Below are 21,952 nucleotides of genomic sequence, written 5' to 3' on the forward strand. Positions count from 1 at the left end.
CAGTACAGTTGTAATTTATTTAGGCAATTAACAACATTTAGGTTGTTTACAAACTTTTATTATAAGCAAGCCTGTGATCAATAACTTTGTACTTCTATCTTTGGTTTGGAAGATGATTTACTTGGGGTAAATTACTAGAAGTAGAATTGTTGGTATATTTTTTAATTTTCTGATATATCTACTCAAACTATCCCCAAATGCATAATTCATTTTATTAAGTCTCATGGTTTATTACGCATTTAAAGACAATTTGATAAGCAAAAGTGGTACATCACTGTTTATGTTTGCATTTTGTTGCCAGTGATGGCTGAACACTGTCTCACATGTTTAGCAGCCATTTGTTTGTGAGTGTGTGTGTGTGTGTGTGTGTGTATGTATTTGATGAACTGTCCCTGTACTTGTACATATTTTATTGAAGTGCTGTATTTTTTCTTATTGATTTGTAGGTGCTCTTTAAAATGATATTGATATCCTTTGCTTATTATATAGTCTGTACATATATACAAATATTCTGCAAAAAATACTTTGTGTTAGTCCTTTGTCTTTCTATTTTGTGGTATTTTCTGGTGCTACAATTATCTTTTTTTTCTCTCAGCCTTAGAAAGTCCTTTCCCCCTTAAATGTATATAAATAACCATCAAAATTTTCTTCTTTTATGATTGTATTACATTTACTATTTAATCCATTGCAGTGTTCATTTCCATAATGGTGTTTTACAGTTTGAACATTTTTTTCCTTGCTACAGAAGACACACCTAACAGAGGAAGTTTCTTTTGTGACCTGTTAACACATGCTATGTTCCTTAAACAGTAAAGCTACTTCACGCTTTTAGCTCCAGTCATGACAAAATGTCCTTTTTGGTGTCCTTACTGTTTTTCACAAGTCACAGTTCATTCTGGGATTTAGCTATTTGATTGTGTGCCCTCTGCTTTGAGCTTTGGTAAGTACTCACACCAAATTAAATAAGACACATTTTCAGGAAGGGACCTTGAGTTTTTGAAGTCCAAGATGGTAAAAATATCTTTTTATTTCAAAAGACTTTTTTAAAAAGAAATTCTACCACCACTGTTTCATTGATGGAAAAGAAAGTCAACTGGACCTATAGCAATGGCCCTGAACCTGGAGTCCAGAGATGGACTTTGGAACAGCTATGAACCCTGAAAGCACATGTCAAGTTTTGATGTATATGCATTCTTTCTGGGGAGTAGTTCTAAAGCATTTTTTCAATAACTAAAGAGACATCGGACACACAAGATATTACTAGATAGTTAATATGTATTGAGCCCTACGTGCCCAGTTCATTTAAAACAGTTTACATGTATAAACTCATATAAACTCATAACCACTCTATAAGATAGATGCCGTTATTCCATTTTATAAATAAGGAAAACGAGGCATACGGAACTAAATGGCAAAACTGGTTTTGAACCCAGGAAGCCTGTCTCAAACCCACAGTTTTAAACAATAACCTAGACTTTTAAGTTAAGAATCAATAGGATAATAAGAATATGAGCCAAACAGCCAATGGTAAAAAAGCGAAGTAACTATCAAACTTTTTATACCAAAGACTGGCTTCTTGTTCACTTAGCCCAAATGAACAGAAACACAAGTCACAAACACATCCTTTGTGAGAAAGGAGATGGTGGAAACTGAAAGAATAACCTGGCATATTCTTAAAACATTCGAATTTACCTTGTGGCCCAGGAGATGCCACCTTTGGGCCAGTGATCTCCAGGTTTGCTTGGTAACGATGTGCATTTTCTGCTTGATTTGATTCTATCTTTTTCCCAGGAGGTTTTTTATGATCTCCTTTGGGTTTCTTTACACGTTTGACCTGGAATGTGATCTGGGAAATGGAAACATGTTAGTGACAAGTGAGACCAATGATCAAATCTGTCAATGGCTGTGGAAATTGGTGGCTTTAAGAATAGCCAGTCCTGTGCTAAGGTTAAGTTCTGTCCTTCAGTTTAATTCTTAAGGGTCTAAATGAAAAAATGCTTAGTGAAATAAACATAATAACCTAGCCCTGAAGAGTATATAGAGGAAACTGAAAATTAAGATGTCTCAAGTGGGCCGTTCCAAATCTCCAGGTTTTGAGTGTGGCTTCACTCCTATCCCATTTCCTCTGCTTCCCAGAAGAGCTAGCAATACAGAAGGAGCATGAAATTCCAACATGAAGGCTGACTGGAGTATGGAGTAAAATACTGCTACATACCCAGCAGAAACATTACCCTTTGTAAACTAAGAAACCCCTACCCCTGCAAGACCTGGGCTACAATTTCCTAAGAATTAAATTGGCAACTCTTACCCACTCTGTTGCTTCGTCATCTTCACTTCTGCAGTCTCCATAGCAAGAGCTTTTGGCCACTCCATCCTGGGGACCTTTCTTCAGTACCCGTATTCCCTGCAAGTCCAGACGCCGTCCTTTCATCTCTAGTGCTCCCCCAAAGCCGTCCAGAGGCCATGCTTGTTGAAATTCATCCACCAAAGCCAAGATCTCTTCTGACATTTTTGTTTCATCTGAATTCTCCATCTCATCAGAACCATTGCTTTCCTCAACCACTGTACCTGAAATTCAAGTGCCAGCATGTTATTAAAAATTAGTCTTATTTTTTTTTATGGCTGAGTGACATTCCATTGTATATGTATACCACATCTTCTTTATCCAATGGTCTATTGGTGGGCACTTAGGTTGCTTCCATATCTTGGCTACTTTAGTGCTGCAATAAACATAAAGGTGCATATAGATACAGAGAAGAAACTGATAGTTGCCAGACAGGAAGTGGGGATGAGGGCCTGGGTGAAAAAGGTGAAAGGGTTATGAAGTGCAAATTGGTAGTTACAGATAGTCATGGGATGTAAAGCACAGCATAGGGAATGTAGTTAATCATATGGTAATAACTATGGACAGTGCCAGGTGGGTATTAGACTAACTGGGGGGGATTACTTAGTAAATAATATAAATATGTCTAACTACTATGCTGTACACCTGAAACCAATATAAAATAATGAGTGTCAACTGTAATTGAAAAAATTTAAAGAAAGGTTTTACCTTTAACTGTAGATCAAATTTTGGGGAAAGATTTTTTTCTCTAGTTACCGCCCCCACCCCAAAGGAAATTGCATAGTATTCATGCAAGCATTTGAGTGACTCCAATGTTGCTTGAGAAAAGCTTTGGCTCTGCTTAGAGGCACTTCTCTAGCCCACTTTCATAAAAATACCATTCAGCATCTTTGAAAGTCATAATAAAATATCATCTTTGTCAAGTGGCTTTTGTCAAAAGCCTGGCTGAAAACAATGGCAGCAGTTAGACAGCAGGTAATCATCCGACCCTAGTGAGCAGGAAGATGGCTATTTTATACATGTACTTGTTTGAAAAGATCAACTTGCTCTAGACACAGGACATAGATGGCAAAGATGAAGTTTATTATGATATGTTACTTATTTAATATGTGGGATTATTCAAGCTTTATTCAAATAGCACATGAAATATCAGAGTTGCATGTCCAGACCATATAGTTTGATTGCTTTAAGTGAACAATGATTTGTTTAATGGGAAATTATCCTAATTCCACATGAAGGCTCCCATTTTCACTAATAAGAAATGGCAATATACTAGTATAATCTTCTTCCGAAAATGGTTATCAAGATATTTTTTGTTATATTGCTCACGTTTCCTATGTAAAAACTCCCATGGATGTTTCCCAGAACAATGGCCTAGTAAAAATTCTCTCTTCTGGGGCGACCAGACGGCTCTGGTTAGAGCACAAGCTCCGATTTGATTCCCACATGAGCCAGTGAGCTGCGCCCTCCACAACTAGACTGAAGACAAGGAGCTGCTGCTGAGCTTCCAGAGGGTAGCCTGATGGCACAGTTGGTTACAGCAGGAGCTCTCAACAACAAAGTTGCTGGTTCAATTCCCACATGGGATGGTGGGTTATGCCCCCTGCAACTAAAGATTGAAAACTGCGACTGGACTTGGAGCTGAGCTGCGCCCTCCACAACTAGATTGAAGGACAACGACTTGGAGCTGATGAGCCCTGGAGAGACACACTATTCCCCAATAATCCCCCCAAAAACTAAAAAAGTATCTCCCTCCTGAGAAGTATGTTTCCATTATTATGTGCTAATGGTTACACAGCCCTACAAGTTCCCTCTATGCTTATGTAACTAGGACACTTAGGGAAAAATTAGTCTGAGTTTCTTAATAGAGTGCTGTCCTATTTTTTTTTTTTAATTTTTATTACTTAACTTTTTTTTAAAGTTTGAGCTGATGGTTGAATCTCATATTGTATGTTCCATGAACATTACCTCCAAACCTTTTTGGAAGTAGATGGGGTACAAAAACAAGTAACAAAATGGAATGCCTTCATTTGTAATAGGTACCCAGTGGACAACCTGAGAGCTTCAGGTTGATTGCTTACAAAATGCTACTCTACATCATCCTGGTTAAGTTATCCCCATAATCTTCAATTGGTAATTCTGGCTTGTTCAGTGATTCAGAACATGGTATAACAAAGGCTAATACTAAGGTCAGGAATCTCATTTCCTTATCAACTAGACCTACAGCCACAGTGGTAACCCATTTTGGAAATGCACAGTATTAGTCTCTGAGGAAGCTGGGCGTGAGTAAGATGGCTCACTACCACGGCTAAAAGTAACTTAAAGCTTTGAGCCCTACGCACAGAAGATTCACAGGAAAGATGCTCTGGTGGCATCGCTATCTTCCATCCCTCATTCTATTCCAGAAAATGGGAAGCTCTGTTGTCGGGCCCAGACTACCAACGGAAATCTTTCTTGAAAAAGCTGCAGGGGTCTTCTATTTGTGACAAATGACTACAAAATGTGCTACTGTCCTTTCAAGTAAGTTTCTTTTAGATTTTCTGAACCAATCTGTTTGTTTCTATTGCTTATTATTAACAACAAACAAGCATCAAGTAAAATGGGGGTTTGCAACAGCTGTTCAGACAAAAATGGTTTGGTTACTTGCTTATATTATGTGGCCAGTAATACAAATGTAGGGTTGACAAAAGGTTTAATTTTCAGTTTCTATCTTGTCTGTTACTATCTTCCGATTGTCCAACATCGTACCTGGCACACAGAAGGCACAGAATGAATTAATGAGAGCTCAGAAATAATTTGGTTTGTGAGGTTCTTGAGAATCTGCTACTCCTATCTTTGCCTTGTCCTGCTAGTAATTCGAGACTTTCTGAAACTCTAAGATTGACCTTGCCACGTGTTAAGGTACTGTCAACCCAGCAGAATGGTCAGCGTCAGAAAGGCAGGTCTGTCTTTTAGCATAGTGACTTGCATTCTACGTCATTCACAAATTTCTCAGTCGCTAACCCAGGAGAGCAGCTCGACAGGGCTGCTCTAGGGACCCCACACAGCAACTTAATTGGAGGAACTGCCTGGCACCTAACTTGTAGTGACACTGTTGTCCCTACTGTTCCCCACGTTATTTTAGCTGCCTCTCCTTCCTTCTCTCATGGACACCACTGGATTCCTTGCACCTCGTTCCTGAGACACGAAAGGTTTTTTTGTTTTTTTTTGACAGAATTGGCCACAGCAAGAATATGGGCTTAAAGAAAACTGGCTTTTGACCAAAGGGAGATTGCAGGTAACTAATTCGCCAGTGTATAGTTAGAACTGCTTATGGATACATTTTGGAAGCCTTAGTTCCTTTCAGTAACTGCCATTATTTAGAAAGCAGTCATGTTGTTTAGCTGCCAAGAGTCCCCAAAGGTTAATGCTTCCCTGTGTCCTGACCATTGGGTAATATAAGAGTACTAAAAAGTTCTTAGAGAAAGGGGCTTTCCTTGATGGAAATCAATATTCAAATCCAGAGAGACTGTGGAACTTGCTGTAGGCTTCCGCTGCTGGCAGCCATTAGGTCTTTTAAAAGGCTGCTGGGGTTAAGGTGACAGCAATCCCCACAAAAACAACACTAAATAAAGGTGAGGAACAGGGATATCATAAATGTGCTATGAGTGAGAAGACAAATAAACCAGTCTTTACTTGTTTAGAGCCTACTACGTGCCCATCTACATGCTATAAGCCACACAGGCAGAACAAAAAAAGAATATGAACCTCAGGAATTTGACCCTGAGCAATTACGTTAATTTATAATCAAGTTGAAGACACAAAACTATAAGCATTCAACAGTGAGAAAACGAGTCCATTTATTTTTTTTTCTAGAGAAAATATATTTGAGTGCAGTCACAAAATGCTTCCTAAAGGAAGACAGACTATGTGAGGCAGGATTTAGATAGAATTGAGGGCCGGGGAGGGTACTCCCAGTGTGACAACACTAAAAAAGCAGGTAGGTACATGCTCACATAGCCACATACATACATATTGATACAGGCATGAGGAAGGTATGTGTGAAGGCACTACTAAATTCAAATTAACTAGAAAAAAATAGAGAGATGACATCAGCAAATAAGATACTTAGGGAAAGTGGGTGTTACTGAGAATGTCTGGGAAAGTCAGGAAGCAGATTCATTGCAAAGGGAGCCTCTTGTTTGTTAAGCAGAATAACAAGATGAGAGCCATAATATTTATGAAGTTTAGAGCAGTAAATCAGTGGGTGTATTTGGGAGTGGGGGGCGGGGTGGAGGAGAAGACAGTGGATAGAAACCAACAAGAAAGGTATTTCAATAATCTATATAAGAGTTATGTAAAGGGGGGCTGACTTAGGGTGAGGGTAAAGGGAATTTTTAAAAAGGGAGGGGAAAGAGGTATGTGACGAAATTTCAATGGAGAAAAACTGATAGAATTTGGTGATTAAATGGATCTAATAGCCATGAATAAGGTAAGTTTAAAGATAATTTCAAGATTTTAAAGCCTAAGGTGAAACAGTGGGCTTTTTACTATGTGAATGTTGTTTTGGAATCTGTGACGATGAAAACAGAATGCTATTTACAAAGACAATGGACTTAGGAAAGGGTGCTAGGATAAAGTGATGGGATTTCAGACACTTATTCATGAGTTCATTTCAGCATTTGTATTCCGAGACCTCCCTACCGAGGTCTCGGAATACAACAACCCATGGAGCTTACAGTCTAGGCTAGAATGCACGGAGGAACACATCTCCAGACATTCAATAAGCAGTTGGAAATACAGAACTCAGGTTTGGTGAGTAGTCTGGACTGCAGAAGGATCTTAAATTGTGCCTGAAGCAAGAAGAAAAAGTAAATATTAGGCTTGCTGCTTGTGGGACCAATCGTATGTAAATGGAAACCCCAGAGACTGAGACCCATATCTCTGTTCTTTAATTTTCAACATGTAAAGAAACTGAGCATCTATAGTGAGGCTGATACGAGTTCATGGTTTTTCACATGAATGAATCCTATCCCAGGGTTCTGGAAAAACCTACAGTTGAGTCTGAGCCATGTCTGGTAATCTGTCAAGAATCAGAGGGAGAAGTACTGAGAGACAGAGAGAAGTGTGTGTAGTACTGATTAAAAAACAAAAAGCTGGGGGGCAGGGTGCAAAGGAAATTGAAAAAAGAGAAAAAAGAAGTTCAGTACCATCTTGCAATGTTCCAGACACACCTGGAGATGCATAGTTGTAAGTCTGGGCACCTCAGTTTAAGAGATTTTCAAAGCAGAGCACAGTCATCAAAAAGTAAGTTGGCGAAAGTACTCAAAACCATGTTAAATTAAGAAGGGTTGAAGAAACCAGGGGTGACCCCATGGCAGGAAGAGTAGCTCACCTACTGCACACAAAAAAAATCAGGCTTAAAAAATATTTTGCTAGAATGATTTTGTAGAATTCCAGAGATATTACTAGAAGCCCTAAAGGAAGTAAAAACATTGGGGGCGGGGGTGGGTAGGAGCAGTAATAATCTGCAAATATCTAAGGCAGTGTGATTATTTATGAGCTACAAGTCTGACTTTGTTATCCTCAGAGGGCAGGACTAGAAACAAGAAGTCATACTTGAGCTAAATATTAGGAAACTTTTGAATGGTTGGAAAATGGAACGGGCTACCCAGGGAGAGACAGACATCCTGATGCCTGGAGCAGAAGCGGAAACCAGGCCATGACTTGGGGACACTCCCGAGAGGGAGCAGAGCATAAGAAGGTGATTGAGAGCAGGTGACTATGTCTGATAAGAAGCAGTATTAATCATCTTGGAAGAGAGATTTTGAGAAGAGTTTTTAGGGAACAGAGGATGAAGAGATGAGTGCTACATTCAAAACAAAGCAGTGGGTCAATAAACAGGGGTAAATATCATACATTCAAAGAAATGATCAGCAAAAGAAGTCCTGCCTTTGAAATGTGACTCGAAACATCTCCTCCACAAAGTCTTACATGATTAATGTCAACAGGTTTGAGGACTAGACTGTGGTTTCTGAAAGCAAGCAGACACATTCTACCTTTATGAATGGTACCACAGAGGAATGTGCTCCTTTGTCTCACAGAACAGAAAGAGTATACTATGTATGGAATTAGACAAATTTGGTTTCAAATTAGGACTCCACCACCATAGGACCTTGGGCAATTCTGTCTTGAGTTCTAGAGTCTTCTTTACAAGGCAGTGATCTGTTTTTGAAGTCAGAGTGTAAAGCTTATCAACTTGCTTAAGAATTAATGCATGAACAATGGCATAAAATGTCACGCCAGCAATGAGAAAGCTCAAAAGGTTTAGATTAAATCATTCAGACTAAGGTAGGCAGGGAAATAATTCACTTCCGAGAACAATCATGAGTTTTCATTTGCACCAGTGGTGCTTTTTCTCTATCTAAAATAGGCCAGCATTGGAAAAGAAAACAGAATTACAATAACCTAGAAAAGCCAATGGGGACTCTTTCCTGTAACAACTCGTGCAAATACGGTGGGGCTCCCTTTGAGGGCGATGAACAGATGTTTACTGAGCAGGTACTATGTGTGTACCGGCTTGTGAGGACTTTGGCTCATAAGCAGCCTCTAAGTTCGGATGCAGCAGAACCATGCCTATATTTGTAGACATGAATAATTAACTACGTTTCAACTGTGTACCAGACACTAAAATAAGTGTTATCCCAAGTTATTTCATTGAAGTACTCAAAACCACTCTCAGATATTTTTTTGATTATTTTTAAATTAATGAGGTAAAAAAAGCTCAGCAAAATTAAGTAACTTGCACAAGATTTAACCACTAGTATGTGGTGGAGCCAGGACACAATAACAAAATCTCTGACTACAAAACCTCCGCTAATCCTTCCACATGTACAGTCTACCGGGGAGGAGTTTTGTATGAGATAATGATGTATCAAAACAGTAGTTTTCAAGTGTTAATCAGAGACACAATTTTCACCCATCCTTAACAAAATGAGAAAGAAAAAAAAGACATGTATATAAAGTTCTCTCTCTCTCTCTCTCTCACACACACACACACACACACACACACACACACACACACACACCAGATACACATTTCTTGGTGTAAACTTGCCAACTATCCAGTTTTGAGAAAGACTAACCTTTATTCTAGGATTGTCTTTGTACTTTTTTGACATTAACATGTTCTTTGCTTTATAAAATGGTGATAGCAGATGCTAGTTTTCTTTAAAAATGACCGTACCAATTAAAAAAATAAAATTCTAATCCATCAAATTCCTATTTCTGAGAACCACAGGCAAAAGGATACAGTTTATGGAGTCAGAAGGCTTGAGGATTCTTTGAATTATGCCACCTACTGAAGATCTTAGGCAACGTACCTAGCTTCGCTGAGTTTCAATTTTCTCGTCTATAACATAGGCTTAGTAATGAAATTCACAAGGTTAGTACATAATTCAGGGTACTTTGTGAATTGTCTAAGTACTAAAACAAGGTAGTGATCGTCACAATAGTTTAAGTCTTCTACTAGAGAAGACTAAACTATTTATAGCTTTAAAACTTTCCTCCAAAACTATAGTTTTCAAAAATTCTATGTCTATGTTTGGCTTTTATTATAACACTATTTGTATTTAAAAAATGACGTTTTCCTGACTCTGGTAACTGCACCATAGGAAGTCTGCTGGTAGGAACATGCTAGCTCACACCACGGCTGCCGTCCTCATGCACTTGTCAGTGTCCGGGTAAATTTCACAAGAAGGTATTCCCAGAATTTAGACATAGGGGAAACGCAAGTTAGTGCCTGAGAGTGAAACTAGTAAGTGTCATCATCGTGTCATGGATGAAATTAGCAACCTGAAACAGAATCCACCCTAAGAGACAGTTTGCATGATGCTGAAGGGAGATGGACAACACCTAGTCTTAGCCAGGGAGGGAGCCATATTGTCTATATCCTCAGTATGGGGATAGAACGGAACTACGTGGGGGACATGGAACTAAAGAACTTAACTGAAGCAGTAGGTTATAATTTGTCTCAAGCCACAATGTCTTCAGAAACAAAGAACAAGATTTTGGTTGGGTTTTATTCTGAGTTGTCCTCGGAAACGAAGACTCTCATTTGGTAGTCACAAGTCTTCTGGTCCCTAGGAAGCTGTACTGGAACAGGGGCAGTTTCTGTGAACTGAATAAATTATCCCTTAACATCACTCAGCTTCATTTGTGTTGGTTCTGAATTTATCAGGCAACCTCATGATGTCCATTTGGTTGTGTGGATGCCTGATGCCAGAAAGAGAAATGTGTCTGTCAGGCACCAGAGAGGAGTAGCTTCCTTGTAAATGAACAAATTGGCCATCTAGGTTAAGACGCAATCTCTTTTGAGTTGGTAAATGGGAATTCGTTTCCTTAAAGCCCAGTAATTTCTGGTACAACTGATGACACTAGTTTTCTAAACCTGCAAAGGTGAAGGTCACAACTTCCCTTTGAGGTCTAGCTTGCTTCTCTTAGACATCATTTTTTATACATAATTCCACTGAGAAGGAAACATAAGATTTTGTACTTGCTAAATATGTTAATCCAACCCACACAGGAAGGCAAATACCACATTTCCTTACTTTTACAAATATTTACTGTACACAGGAATATAAAGTTATATAGGACATGGTATATAAGAAGCTCATTGTCTGATGGGAGGTAAGACATACAAGTAATTAATATTGTATGAAATGTGCCTTAACAGAAAGTGGAAACAAGACAGCAGATGGAGCAACTACATGCTTGGAGACCTTTGTGAATGCTTCACAGAGGAGGTGACACTTGAGCTGGATCTTGGAGCTGTACAGGAGTTGTCATTCCCAGCCTGTGTAAAAACATGGAGGCTCAAAGCAGCACGACATGTGAGGCGAATGGTGAAAATTTGTACTTCCTGCTATGTAGAGTACTAGTATGGAGTTCAGTTGAAGATGAAACTGAGGGGCAAACCATCACATACCCCACACCAAGAAGTTTGAACTCTTCCTATAAGTAATAGAGAGCCATTGAAACTTTTAAATGTAGGCAACTTACCTGAACAGATCAGGTAACAACTCTCTGGACACACAAGAAATTGCTGATTGCTTCTACTTTTAAAATTTTGTACTATTACATGTATTATATCTCTCTCTTGCCTACTCATTCTGATTCGCTCTTTCCCTCCCTCTCCCTCTCTCCCTCCGTATCTCACTCTCCATACAGATTGAAGAAAAAGACTAGATAATAGGCAACCCTATTATGAGGCCATTGCTATAGCCCAGGCAGAAACAAAGACGGTCTGAATTTAGGCAGGAGCAGGAGGAATAGACGGAGATAATAGATTCAAAAGGCATTACGGACTGACTGGATATAGTGGTGACTGGATATAGAGTTGCAAAGCCATTACCAGAAAGCAGAGTACAAAAATTAGAAGCAGTTCAGGAAATACAGTGAGAATGAAGACAAGTTCAAGTCTGGATATGTTAAATTTGAAGTGCATGTGCCAGTTCTAGATAAAAAGAGCACCAAAAAGGTGGAAATGATATCTGGAGTTGTAGAGAATATCTTAGCTGAAAACAAAGATTTGGAGTCACTGGTATACTGAAAGGTATGTGGGACACCAACAGGTAACACATACAGGAGGTAAGAAAAGAAGGCCAAAGTTAAGATCCTAGGTAATCCAACAAATAAGGGGCAAAGTAAAAAAGAAGTTGAAGGAAATTGAAAAAGATGTTCTGAAGACAGGAAGAGAGCCAAGAGCAAGTGATACCCCAGAAGCCAAGAGGAGGAATTTCCAGAAGTGGGGAGTTGTGCATAGTTCCAAATGCAGTGAAGCAGTGTAGTAGGATTAGTACTAAAATGCTCTTTTTGGCAATTATGGAAATGACTGATCAAATCTTTCAATTGTATTGTAGTACAAATACACCTTATCTTGCTTTTTTTCGATGAGTTACTCAATAGTGACATTAAGAAGAAAGACTGGTACGTAAATGAGTCAAATTTGTTCTAGTAAAAGAAGACATTGAGGCAGAGGGGGAGAAAAGAAGAAGTGTGAAGAGCATGATCTTTTCTGCCTCACCATTTGAGGGTTACCCTCATGATTCTACAATGTAATACATGAGTGACTGTTAAAAGAAGGAAACAAACTCTTGAGAGTAGAGAAAAGCCTAAACTTAAAGCTTGAGAGTTGATTTTACCCCGGAAGCACAGCTCAGGTCAAATCAACTTACTTTCAAGTCTAAGGACATTTGAGTCCTTCCCTGAATTCTCAACAGAGAATATTGGGTCCTCCTCTGTTCCTGTCTCAAAGGGCTCTTCTTCAGCGGCTTCCAGTGACAGTGGGTTGTCAAAATATTTCTGTTTGTCATGGCTGTTGTCCAGGGTTTTCTCATGACAATCACCTCAATGACAAGAGACACAGATACAGCGCATTAGAAACATCTCTCTTCTGAAGTCCCATGGCTCAGGGTCCCCAAATATCAAGAAGAGCAGAAAGGTGACAGTGTCAGTTTTTCTCCAGCAGAACACACAAAAAAATCAGTGAGCTGGGGAGCCCAAAGCCAGATCATTATTATGAGTCAAGACTTTGTACTGAAGTTTAAGTTTCACCTGCTAGACTATTGTGAGAACCAAATATTTTGGGGAAAAAAACTATAGCAACAAAGATCAAGTTCCAAGATCTCATTCCATTTATAATGAATGTGAAACACTTCCTTGAAAGTCAAAAACATCATGAAAAAAAGTTTTCCTTCTATTGGCCATTCAAAGGTGAGAAATGACCGATTAATATCTGAATAAATCTCTAGATGAATTATAGCAGAGAAATACACCATTTTTGCATCATCGCTTAAAAATGAAAGATATACTAAAAGATAAGGGATTACAAATTAAAACCAAGGACTTAAAGGGGGGTGATGGTAGCAGACAATCCACATTTAAGATTGCAACATCACAAAGGTGACTGCTTCTTTTGGAAAACAAGTACTTGTCACGTAGCTAAAAGATTTACCTAAGCATAAATGTCACATCTTGAATGTAATCATAGAACTCTTCGGTATTTTCTGATGTGTATAGTGAGCCTGACCTCTTACTACAATTTTGCCAGTGATTTGAAGACCTTTGACCCTACAGGGATTGTGTGTTACTATGAATAAAGAGCCATGACGGAGGTCAGGAGCTAACTCGCTTGCTGTTCCATCTGCTGTGGCAGTGCTCTGCTAGTTGAACATGGCTCCTCTTCCTCGCTTATGTTCCACGTGCAGTCGCTGAGAAGCATGGTCAGTGGAAGCCTACAACTTTCCTTTCACAGGATAATTCTCTGGGAAAGAGTGTGTAAGTAGCTTCCCTCCTTTACCGGAACGTTCAAGCATGCTCTAAAAGTTTATTTTTAAAGGTGCCTCGTTAGCGCAGTAGGTAGCGCGTCAGTCTCATAAAAGTTTATTTTTTAGAGAATGTTGTCTCAGAGATGTATGTTCCCAATCAAGCTCTCTGCAGCAGTGGAAGTACGAGAAGTCTCTTTCTGGATTGGATGACTCCCTTCGAGTCCACGATTTAGGAAAGTACTTCTCAGGCCATTTCCCTATTGTGCCAGGGAAACATAATGGTCGCAAAAACTTTCCCAACTTCTTGTGTTGGGAAGAAGGGGACTGCATGTGTAGGGAGTCATTTTCCATATTCCCATTCTTCACTATTACCCGGTAAGTGGCAGATGTGGGATTGGAATCAGTTTTATCACAAATCTGAGGCTACCATATTGAACAACGCTATATGTTGAAACTGAGGAGTCTTTGTTTCAGGAGAGTTTTAGCTCTTAAGAAACTTGCAAGCAACTTGGGGAGACAGTAAACACAAAAAAACAGACACTAAGGAGGTAGCATACTGTGCCAAATAAGTCCTTCAGAGAACAAGCTTTGAGTAGACAGAACTTGAATTGCGAATATGGAGGACTTAAAAAAGGGAACACTACAAGAAAAAGAGACAATATTTGTTGAGTGCTTTGTATTTTTTCTTCCACTTACCCTTTAAAAACACCTTGTTTGAAATGTTATTAATCTTCATTTTACAGATTCGAAAACTGATTCTCAGTGAAATTAAGTAACTTAACAGCCAGTAAGTGGTACAGGTGGGATTTCAATTAGTTCTATCTTACTACAAAGATTTTTGGGTTTCCAGCAGCCAATGCTACCACTTTAGCAGAAAAATAGAGAAGGCGCCATTCTATGCAGGAAGAAACAAGGTGCTGCACAAAGCAACAGAAATTCTCATTTGTGTTTGGGAGACAATGAGAGGGAAGGAGTGTGTGTGTGTGTGCGCGTGCACACACCTGTGGACGGCTAAATGAAAAGAACCCATGAGCAATAGAAACTGATTTCTCCAGATTCTTTAAGTGAGAGGACGGAGGTTGCTGATTTGCCTCCAGGTGTCTTCACCATCTAATATGTACAACTAAGTGTGGGGATGGGGAAACCAAGCCAAAGAATATTGAAATAAAACAGAGCAATGGCTGCAAACAACTCTACACACCCAATTACAGTAAGTCTACTATGTAGAACACTGCACTTCTCAGGGACAATTCTTTATTGGGATATAAATAGCATCACTATTAAAAGCAGAAAGAAAATAATGATGACAATGAGGCTGATAATTTCGAAACATATTATTCCTACTGAATATTCTCTGCCTTCAGCTTTGGTCAATTTGCCTCTAAAGCTTTTTCACATTGTCACAGGTGGAGTAAAACAATGCTACAAACACAAAGGATAAACATTTAACACTGGAACCGGGTAAAATTCTAGCTGTGTTTTCTGCAGTTGACTTCCTCCTCCAACCTTTGTGTCTCATTTTTCTCTCCCACCTTCTTCCCATTATAAAAATTTAACTGGTTTCATCTTTTTAAATACCTGCACTATTTTAAAATCATTTATAAACTACGATGTGCGTAAGATCCAGAAGCTAAAATTGGTCCTCCTGCATGAACTTGAAACCCAGCCACCCTCTTGAAGCAAGTCTTGTCCTCCACCTCGGGAAATTGGGGCCAACGTCTCTGAGAAAGAGGGCAGAAGAGGGGATCAGGGAGCATTGAGGGAATAGAAGGGAGAATAAGAAGTTTCTGTTAGGTTATTTCTTGGAAGTAGGCAGAATCAAAACGATCAAGTAAAAACTATACACTTTAAGATTGGAACTGTTAATATTAATTTTTTAAGGCCAACAGTTAACAGACTGCTTTCGCATTCTGGTATGATGGACATAATTACCTAGGCTAATAACTGAAAGCCTAATTGCCTCATTTTGAAATTACTCTTTCCAGTTGTCTGAGGAAGAACTGAACTAATTCAGAAAGAACGAAGTTTCCAGTCTTTGGATGGCAGTATAGGCCTGCTCCAGTTCACAGGGGACTAGAAAAAGCTTGGCTAGGTGGAAAAATATTACTTGTCTTCCCCACAGAGATGGAGATGACGTTTTCATTAGAGAAACTCAAGAAAATGTTGGAGAAGGAAAAATGGAAAGACATCTATAAAATAAGAAATCATCTTCCATGCAAATGACTATTATTTTTTTGCTAATGCAAAAATGAGATTTGATGGCTTAGACTAACCTTGAGAGGTACAAATTGTTTTTTTAAGGAATTGTGTCATTTAAATGAAATGCTTTGGATAACAAGGTCCCAAGTGAAAATGGGAACAGTTTTCTGGGCTTGATACTCTGTACTTGCTTGCAAAGCATTTAGCAGCTAATTCAAATCCTGGCAGTTTGGTTTTTCTTAGAAGTAAGACACTACAAGGTAATACCAACTAAGCATAGAACTCCAAGGCGGTTATTTCTGATTCTGGAACTGCCTATGAAATCTTAGGCATCTCGACATCCTTTTCCGTGGTTAAAGTATCACCTGCATAAATTGGGTTAATAATATTAACTTATCCTAAAAGGGTGTCTCGAAAACAACTAAATATTTAATATACCTTGTCAAGGCATAAGTCTCCGAAGAGATAAAGGCACAATTTATCTTGTGGCTAAATAGGTTTTCAGAGTAAACTGAGTTCTCAGAAACTCCTAGCATTACTAAGGTTAAAGAAATCTCCTATCGTCTCATATTAATTCTGTTTGCAAAGGTCCTAGAAGAACACTTATTTTCTAACTAGATTAGGGTAACCACTTACTTATTTAAAAAAGCATACTTACCTTCTGAATCTTGTAAGTTGTGAGAGATTCCTCGTTGGGTACCTTAAGATCCTTAAGGGTTAGTTACACTAAAGAAATGCTACAAATAAATTGAGAGGCATCAGAACTTTGTGAGAGCCAAGTAACTAGAGTTGGCCAAATAAAACTCATGTCATTCTTTTCTCATTATAGCACAGCGGGGAAGGGCACAGACTGGAGCCAGACTAAGTGAGTTCGAATCCTGTTCCTACTACTTTCTAGCTGTGTAAAGCAGGGCAAGTTTTTTTTAACCTCTTTGTGTATCAGTTTCCTCATTTGCAAATTGATTTCCATAATGGTACCCATTTCATTGGGTTGTTGAGATTAAATGTAAAGAACTTCACCATTGCCTGGCACATACATGGCAAGTTGCTATTATTGTTGTTGTCTCCCTGAAAAGTTGTAAAGAAATGAGAAGTTATCCCAACATCACCTCTTTTAACACAGGCCTTTTAGCTATAGGCAACTCAGAATCTCGAGTAGGAGCCACTGGCTCTTAGAAGTTATCGAGGTATTTGTCTAATTTCAACTTCTTGTGTGTGTGTGTGTGTGTGTGTGTGTGTGTGTGTGTGTGTGTGTGTAGGAGATGCTGGAGGCATCCAGATTTAATTTCTACCAAGTTTTTTTTTTTTTTTTTAGAAGAAAATAGAAATTAATTCAGGTGAAACTGCTCAGCATATCTAAATTCTAAAATATTTTAGTACATTTTGAAATTAGCCTCATACTCAGCTCTGTGCTCTCTAAAGGACATTCTTAGTAGACAGAGTAAATTCAGTCTCACAATATGAAAACAGCCTCCATATGTAAGTTAAATCAGCACTTACCTCTGTTGCTCAGCAACCCTCATTAGGTTGCTACTTTTGCTCGTCTTCTCCCATATCTTACTCCCTCCACCATACTTTCCCCCCACACAACAAATAAGTGTGATACTCCTGTGCTTCCTATTTCCCTGTTTTCCCCAAAATAAGACCCAGCTGGACAATCAGCTCTAATGCGTCTTTTGGAGCAAAAATTAATATAAGACCCGGTATTATATTATATTATACCCGGTCTTATATAAGACTGGGTCTTGTATTAATTTTTGCTCTAGAAGACACATTAGGGCTGATTGTCCGGCTAGGTCTTATTTTCAGGGAAAACACGTTACTTGGTTGGTGCAAAAGTAATTGCGGCTTCTGCAGCCTTACCATATGAACTTGGGCAAATCAATTTACTTCTCTGTGTCTAGGTTCTTTATCTGAAATCTTGATGGAGAGAGAAACTACTGTCCTACTATAAGAGGAAACACCACTCATGAAACCACTGCGAACATAAGCACACAGAGTACCTTGAACTTGGGTGAAACTGGGTTGCTGATGACTGCATCTGAGAGACAAACAAGGCTGTCTCACTCTTGCCCTGTGTTGTCCTCTACTTGGGAAAGACAAGAGAAATAATTTCAATAGCAAGAATGGCTCCTAAGACTTGTTCTCATTCAGCAGTAACTGCTGAATGAAATCCTTTGCAGGTTTTAAAGCAACGGTTATGTACTAAGTGACCTTAAGAGTGCAATGCCAGTTAGGACACAGATCATATTAAAGAAGTGAAATCACAACCTTGGGATTACACAGAAATTTTCTCCTAGTGAGGTGAATGAGTCAGAGCAAGTTTAAGAAAGAAAAACTGAAAGAAAAGCATGTGACCTCAAATACAAATAAGTGTGTGTGTGTGTGTGTGTGTGTGTGTGTGTGTGTGTGTGTTTCCCTTTTACTACATATTCTGGAGTTGCATCCTATCCTGGGAACACTGTACTCACACATGGTGGAGAATCTGTTTTGCCTAAGAGTTCAGAGCTGCACTGGTTTTATCTTCTCCCTATGGCGTGGGAGATGCAGAACTTAAAAGAAGATCAGTAGCTATATATGCATGTTGAGTGGGGGTACGGTAGAAGTATTCCGGGTAAACAGTGGGTGGATATGAGTTAATTACTCTTTAATACTAAGTATTTTCAGTAGTTCAAACTTGAAATATCATCAGCTCATTTGTCATTTGGGTACAGTTGATGTGCTAAACATTGGGGCCAGGGTATGAAGATGAAAAAAAAAGGATTGGTCCCTCCTCTCAACGCGCTAGAGAAGTCTCGTAGGAGAGTTGTGTCTTGTACACAGATAACTATAATGGCATGTCACAGGAGCTGAAGGAGAGACACAGGTAGACTGATGGTTACACATACTTATAATTTAGGGATCAGGTGGGGCATATGGCAGGAGAGGGCCTCGAAGGATGGGTAAGATTAGGATTTTGCAGGGCGAATGTTATGCGGAAGGGCTGCAGAAAACAACATGAACAAACACATGGACCCAGGAATGCAGGATGTACGTAGTAGGAAACAGGCTATTCACAATACCATCATCATATACGTATCACGATTTGGAACAATTTCCATGGACTTTGCAAAGGGCAGAATGATATTAAAGTTCTTATGTAGTCAGTGAGCTTAAATTCAGCACATCTTTGAGTCAACCACACACTCTTGCAGGGAATCAACTTCACTCAATTCTTAATACTTTGCTGCAGGATACACCTGCATTTCAGGATTTTTAAATCTGTAATAAATTACCCAGTTTTACTTCTTCTTACAAAAATAAATGGAGGTAAGCTACCTAGTAGCATATCAAAAATGCTATAAAAACTGGGTCTGTAAGACTATAATTTTTTTTTTAAAAGCAGGTATCTTCACTAATTCTTATGAAGAATGTGATAAAGCAAAGGTCCTTAATTGCAGGTATCATATGCTGGATAGTCCACAGGAGGGCAGCAAAATGCAGGATTTCTTTTCCTTCAAAATCTGAACTCCATGTAAAACTACTTTAAGCTACAAGTTATAAATCTACAGAAATTTAGGTTGAAGAACACAGACTAAAACTGCAGGCAATGAAACAAATTATAAAAGGAAGTAAGAATTAGGTAAATAGATGCCATAAATACGGAAACATTGAGAACACACACAGGCTAAATCTCCACATTGAAAAATATTGAAGCTCGTGTACATGGTTTGGAAATCCTTTTTTTTTTCTACAGTGGGAAAAACTTTCAAATACATATTACAGGGAAACCTTTGTATAACATTTGAAGCATACCTAGATATTAAAGTCTAACTTCTGTATAACATTCATTCATAATTTCTAAAGATCTGGGCCAATAATTTTAAGTGGGCACGTGTTTCTGTGAATTAGAAAAGGCCAGGATTCAGAAATCCTGGGTTTGATGCTTAATTATATTCAGTAAATATCCAATGCCATTGTTAATGGCATACCTGTAAACAGGTCATGTAAATGAAGTCTAATATATACGACCTACTGCTGATTTTATGTTTTCTAAAGTAAGAAAAACGAGTGAAGAATACTAAAGTAAAATTACACAACAGACATAATAATAGAATAATCTAGATTGCTTAAGTAGTAGAAAATATCTTTGCTACATGTAACTTTCTAATTTGCAAATTAGTGAAGTTGAAAGACGAAGGTATTTAGAAAACATTTTAGAGTAACAAATGCTAGGAAAATCCACTATCATGAATATTACAGATTCAGTATCTGTAATCAAACAATACGGTGAATGTTTAAATAAGAAAAACAATTATTATAGTAAAAGATACATTGCCATTAGTTCCCCTCAAAATACTCCTCCTTGCTTCAAACACACGTATCCTCTCGTTCTTGGCACTTCCTGAAGCAGTTCTGGAAGTCCTCTCTCATGAGTATCTTTAGTTGCGCTGCCATGGCTGCCTCAATGTCCTGAATTGATTCAAAACGTTTACCTTCCATGGTCATTTTGACTTTGGGGAAGAGTCAGAAGTCACATGGTGCCAGATCCAATGAATAAGGTGGATGAGGACACACCGTAATGTTTTCATTCCACAGAAATGGCCATACCGGAAGCGATGTGTGACATGGAGCCTTTCTCGTTGTGATCACAAAATATGGTGAATGCTGCTGCCAAGTGCCATCCAACTGGAAAGGCCAGGTCTTGAATTAGGGAACTGGTGCATTGAACCTTAGTAACAGTGTGTGACAAGTTTCTACTTATTTGGTGCAGTCAGTCAGATGTGAGCTACGGTTGAGAGAAGGTGTGTTTTGAAGTGTCCCAGTCTAAGAAATGGGCAAACAGTTTCATCCTCCATCGTGACAACGCTCCGTGTCACACATCACTTCTGGTACAGCAATTTCTGTCAAACAGAAATATTACGGTGTGTTCTCATTTACCTTATGCATTGGATCTGGCACGGTGTGACTTCTGGCTCTTCCCTAAAGTCAAAATGATCATGGCTTTGAAACGCTTTGAATCGATTCAGGACATCGAGGCAGCCACGACAGCACAACTAAAGATACTCATGGAAGAGGACTTTCAGAACTGCTTCAGGAAGTGGCAAGAACAAGAGGATAAGTGTGTTAGAAGCAAGGGGAGTATTTTGAGGGGGATTAATGGCAATGTGTTTTTTATAATAATAATATTTGTATTTAAACATTCACCGTATTATTTGCCCATACCTCATATATTTTGCTTTTCTGCTTATATTGTTATTAAAAATTATTTTCCATTTTTAGTCACTAGAGAAGATATTCATTATTGCTTCATGAAGTTTCATTCTCTGACACCTTTGTTTTTCCTAATTAAAAGAAGTGAATTTTTCAGTGTTGAGCACTTCAGAGACCTTACTTAGACTTAAAAGGATGTCTATTTAACAGATTCCATTTTACTTTAAAAAGGGCCAATTATGTCATTATTGAAGAATGAGTTTGTTAAAATAACCCATTCAGTTCTATTTAGGTTAAATCAAATTATAAAATAAAACCAACTAATGTGGAGAAACAGTACATATTTCAAAACTGCCAAAATGAAATATTTTTATCAAAATTAGAAACACCAGCTTTTCTTTTGCAGTCAACTTGAGAGTGGACAATTAAAAAAATCTATTAAGTTTTCCTCCCCAGTATCCTTGAAAGTGCAGTGGCAATATAAAGAAAGCTACCTATAAAAAAGAAGCTGTATTAAATGGTATTCAAGGGAGAGAGAAATGATGATGAGAATGATAAGCTGTTCCTATAAGAACATATACACCTAATAAATGGCAGTTAATAAAATGATTTCTATTAATAAAAACATGGAAAACTGTCAGGTAAATAATTCTGTATTGATACATTTTTTAGCTATAAAGTCTCTATAAGTTAGGAAAATTTTGTGAGCATAGTGATTATTTATTTTTCAGTTGAATGAATCAGTATTCAAAGATAACAGAATACATTACATGTGCAGATATTCTAAGAAATTTAAACTGAAAATCTGTATGAAAAATTCTATGATTATATATGAAAAGTAATAAAATACTTGATGACATACTGACTACAATTTTCCCATTAAGTTCATACTACCCACGAAATTATATTA

The 21,952-nt window shown here is 38.3% G+C and overlaps 1 protein-coding gene across 2 annotated transcripts in view; it reads right to left on the reverse strand.

The window, feature by feature from the left end:
• Positions 1-21,952, reverse strand: part of TTC17 (tetratricopeptide repeat domain 17) — a 94,089-nt gene that overhangs the window by 21,580 nt on the left and 50,557 nt on the right. The window contains exons 17-19 of one of the 2 annotated variants that reach the window (XM_081061896.1): positions 12,559-12,729; positions 2,309-2,568; positions 1,693-1,846 (exon numbers count right to left, since the gene is read on the reverse strand). In XM_081061896.1, the coding sequence (XP_080918022.1) occupies positions 1,693-1,846; positions 2,309-2,568; positions 12,559-12,729 (585 nt within the window). The remainder of the gene's footprint in view (positions 1-1,692; positions 1,847-2,308; positions 2,569-12,558; positions 12,730-21,952) is intronic. The other variant, XM_081061895.1, reaches the window with a different exon arrangement.

Source organism: Rhinolophus hipposideros (genome assembly GCF_964194185.1).
Source record: "Rhinolophus hipposideros genome assembly, chromosome: 10".
Classification (NCBI taxonomy): domain Eukaryota; kingdom Metazoa; phylum Chordata; class Mammalia; order Chiroptera; family Rhinolophidae; genus Rhinolophus; species Rhinolophus hipposideros.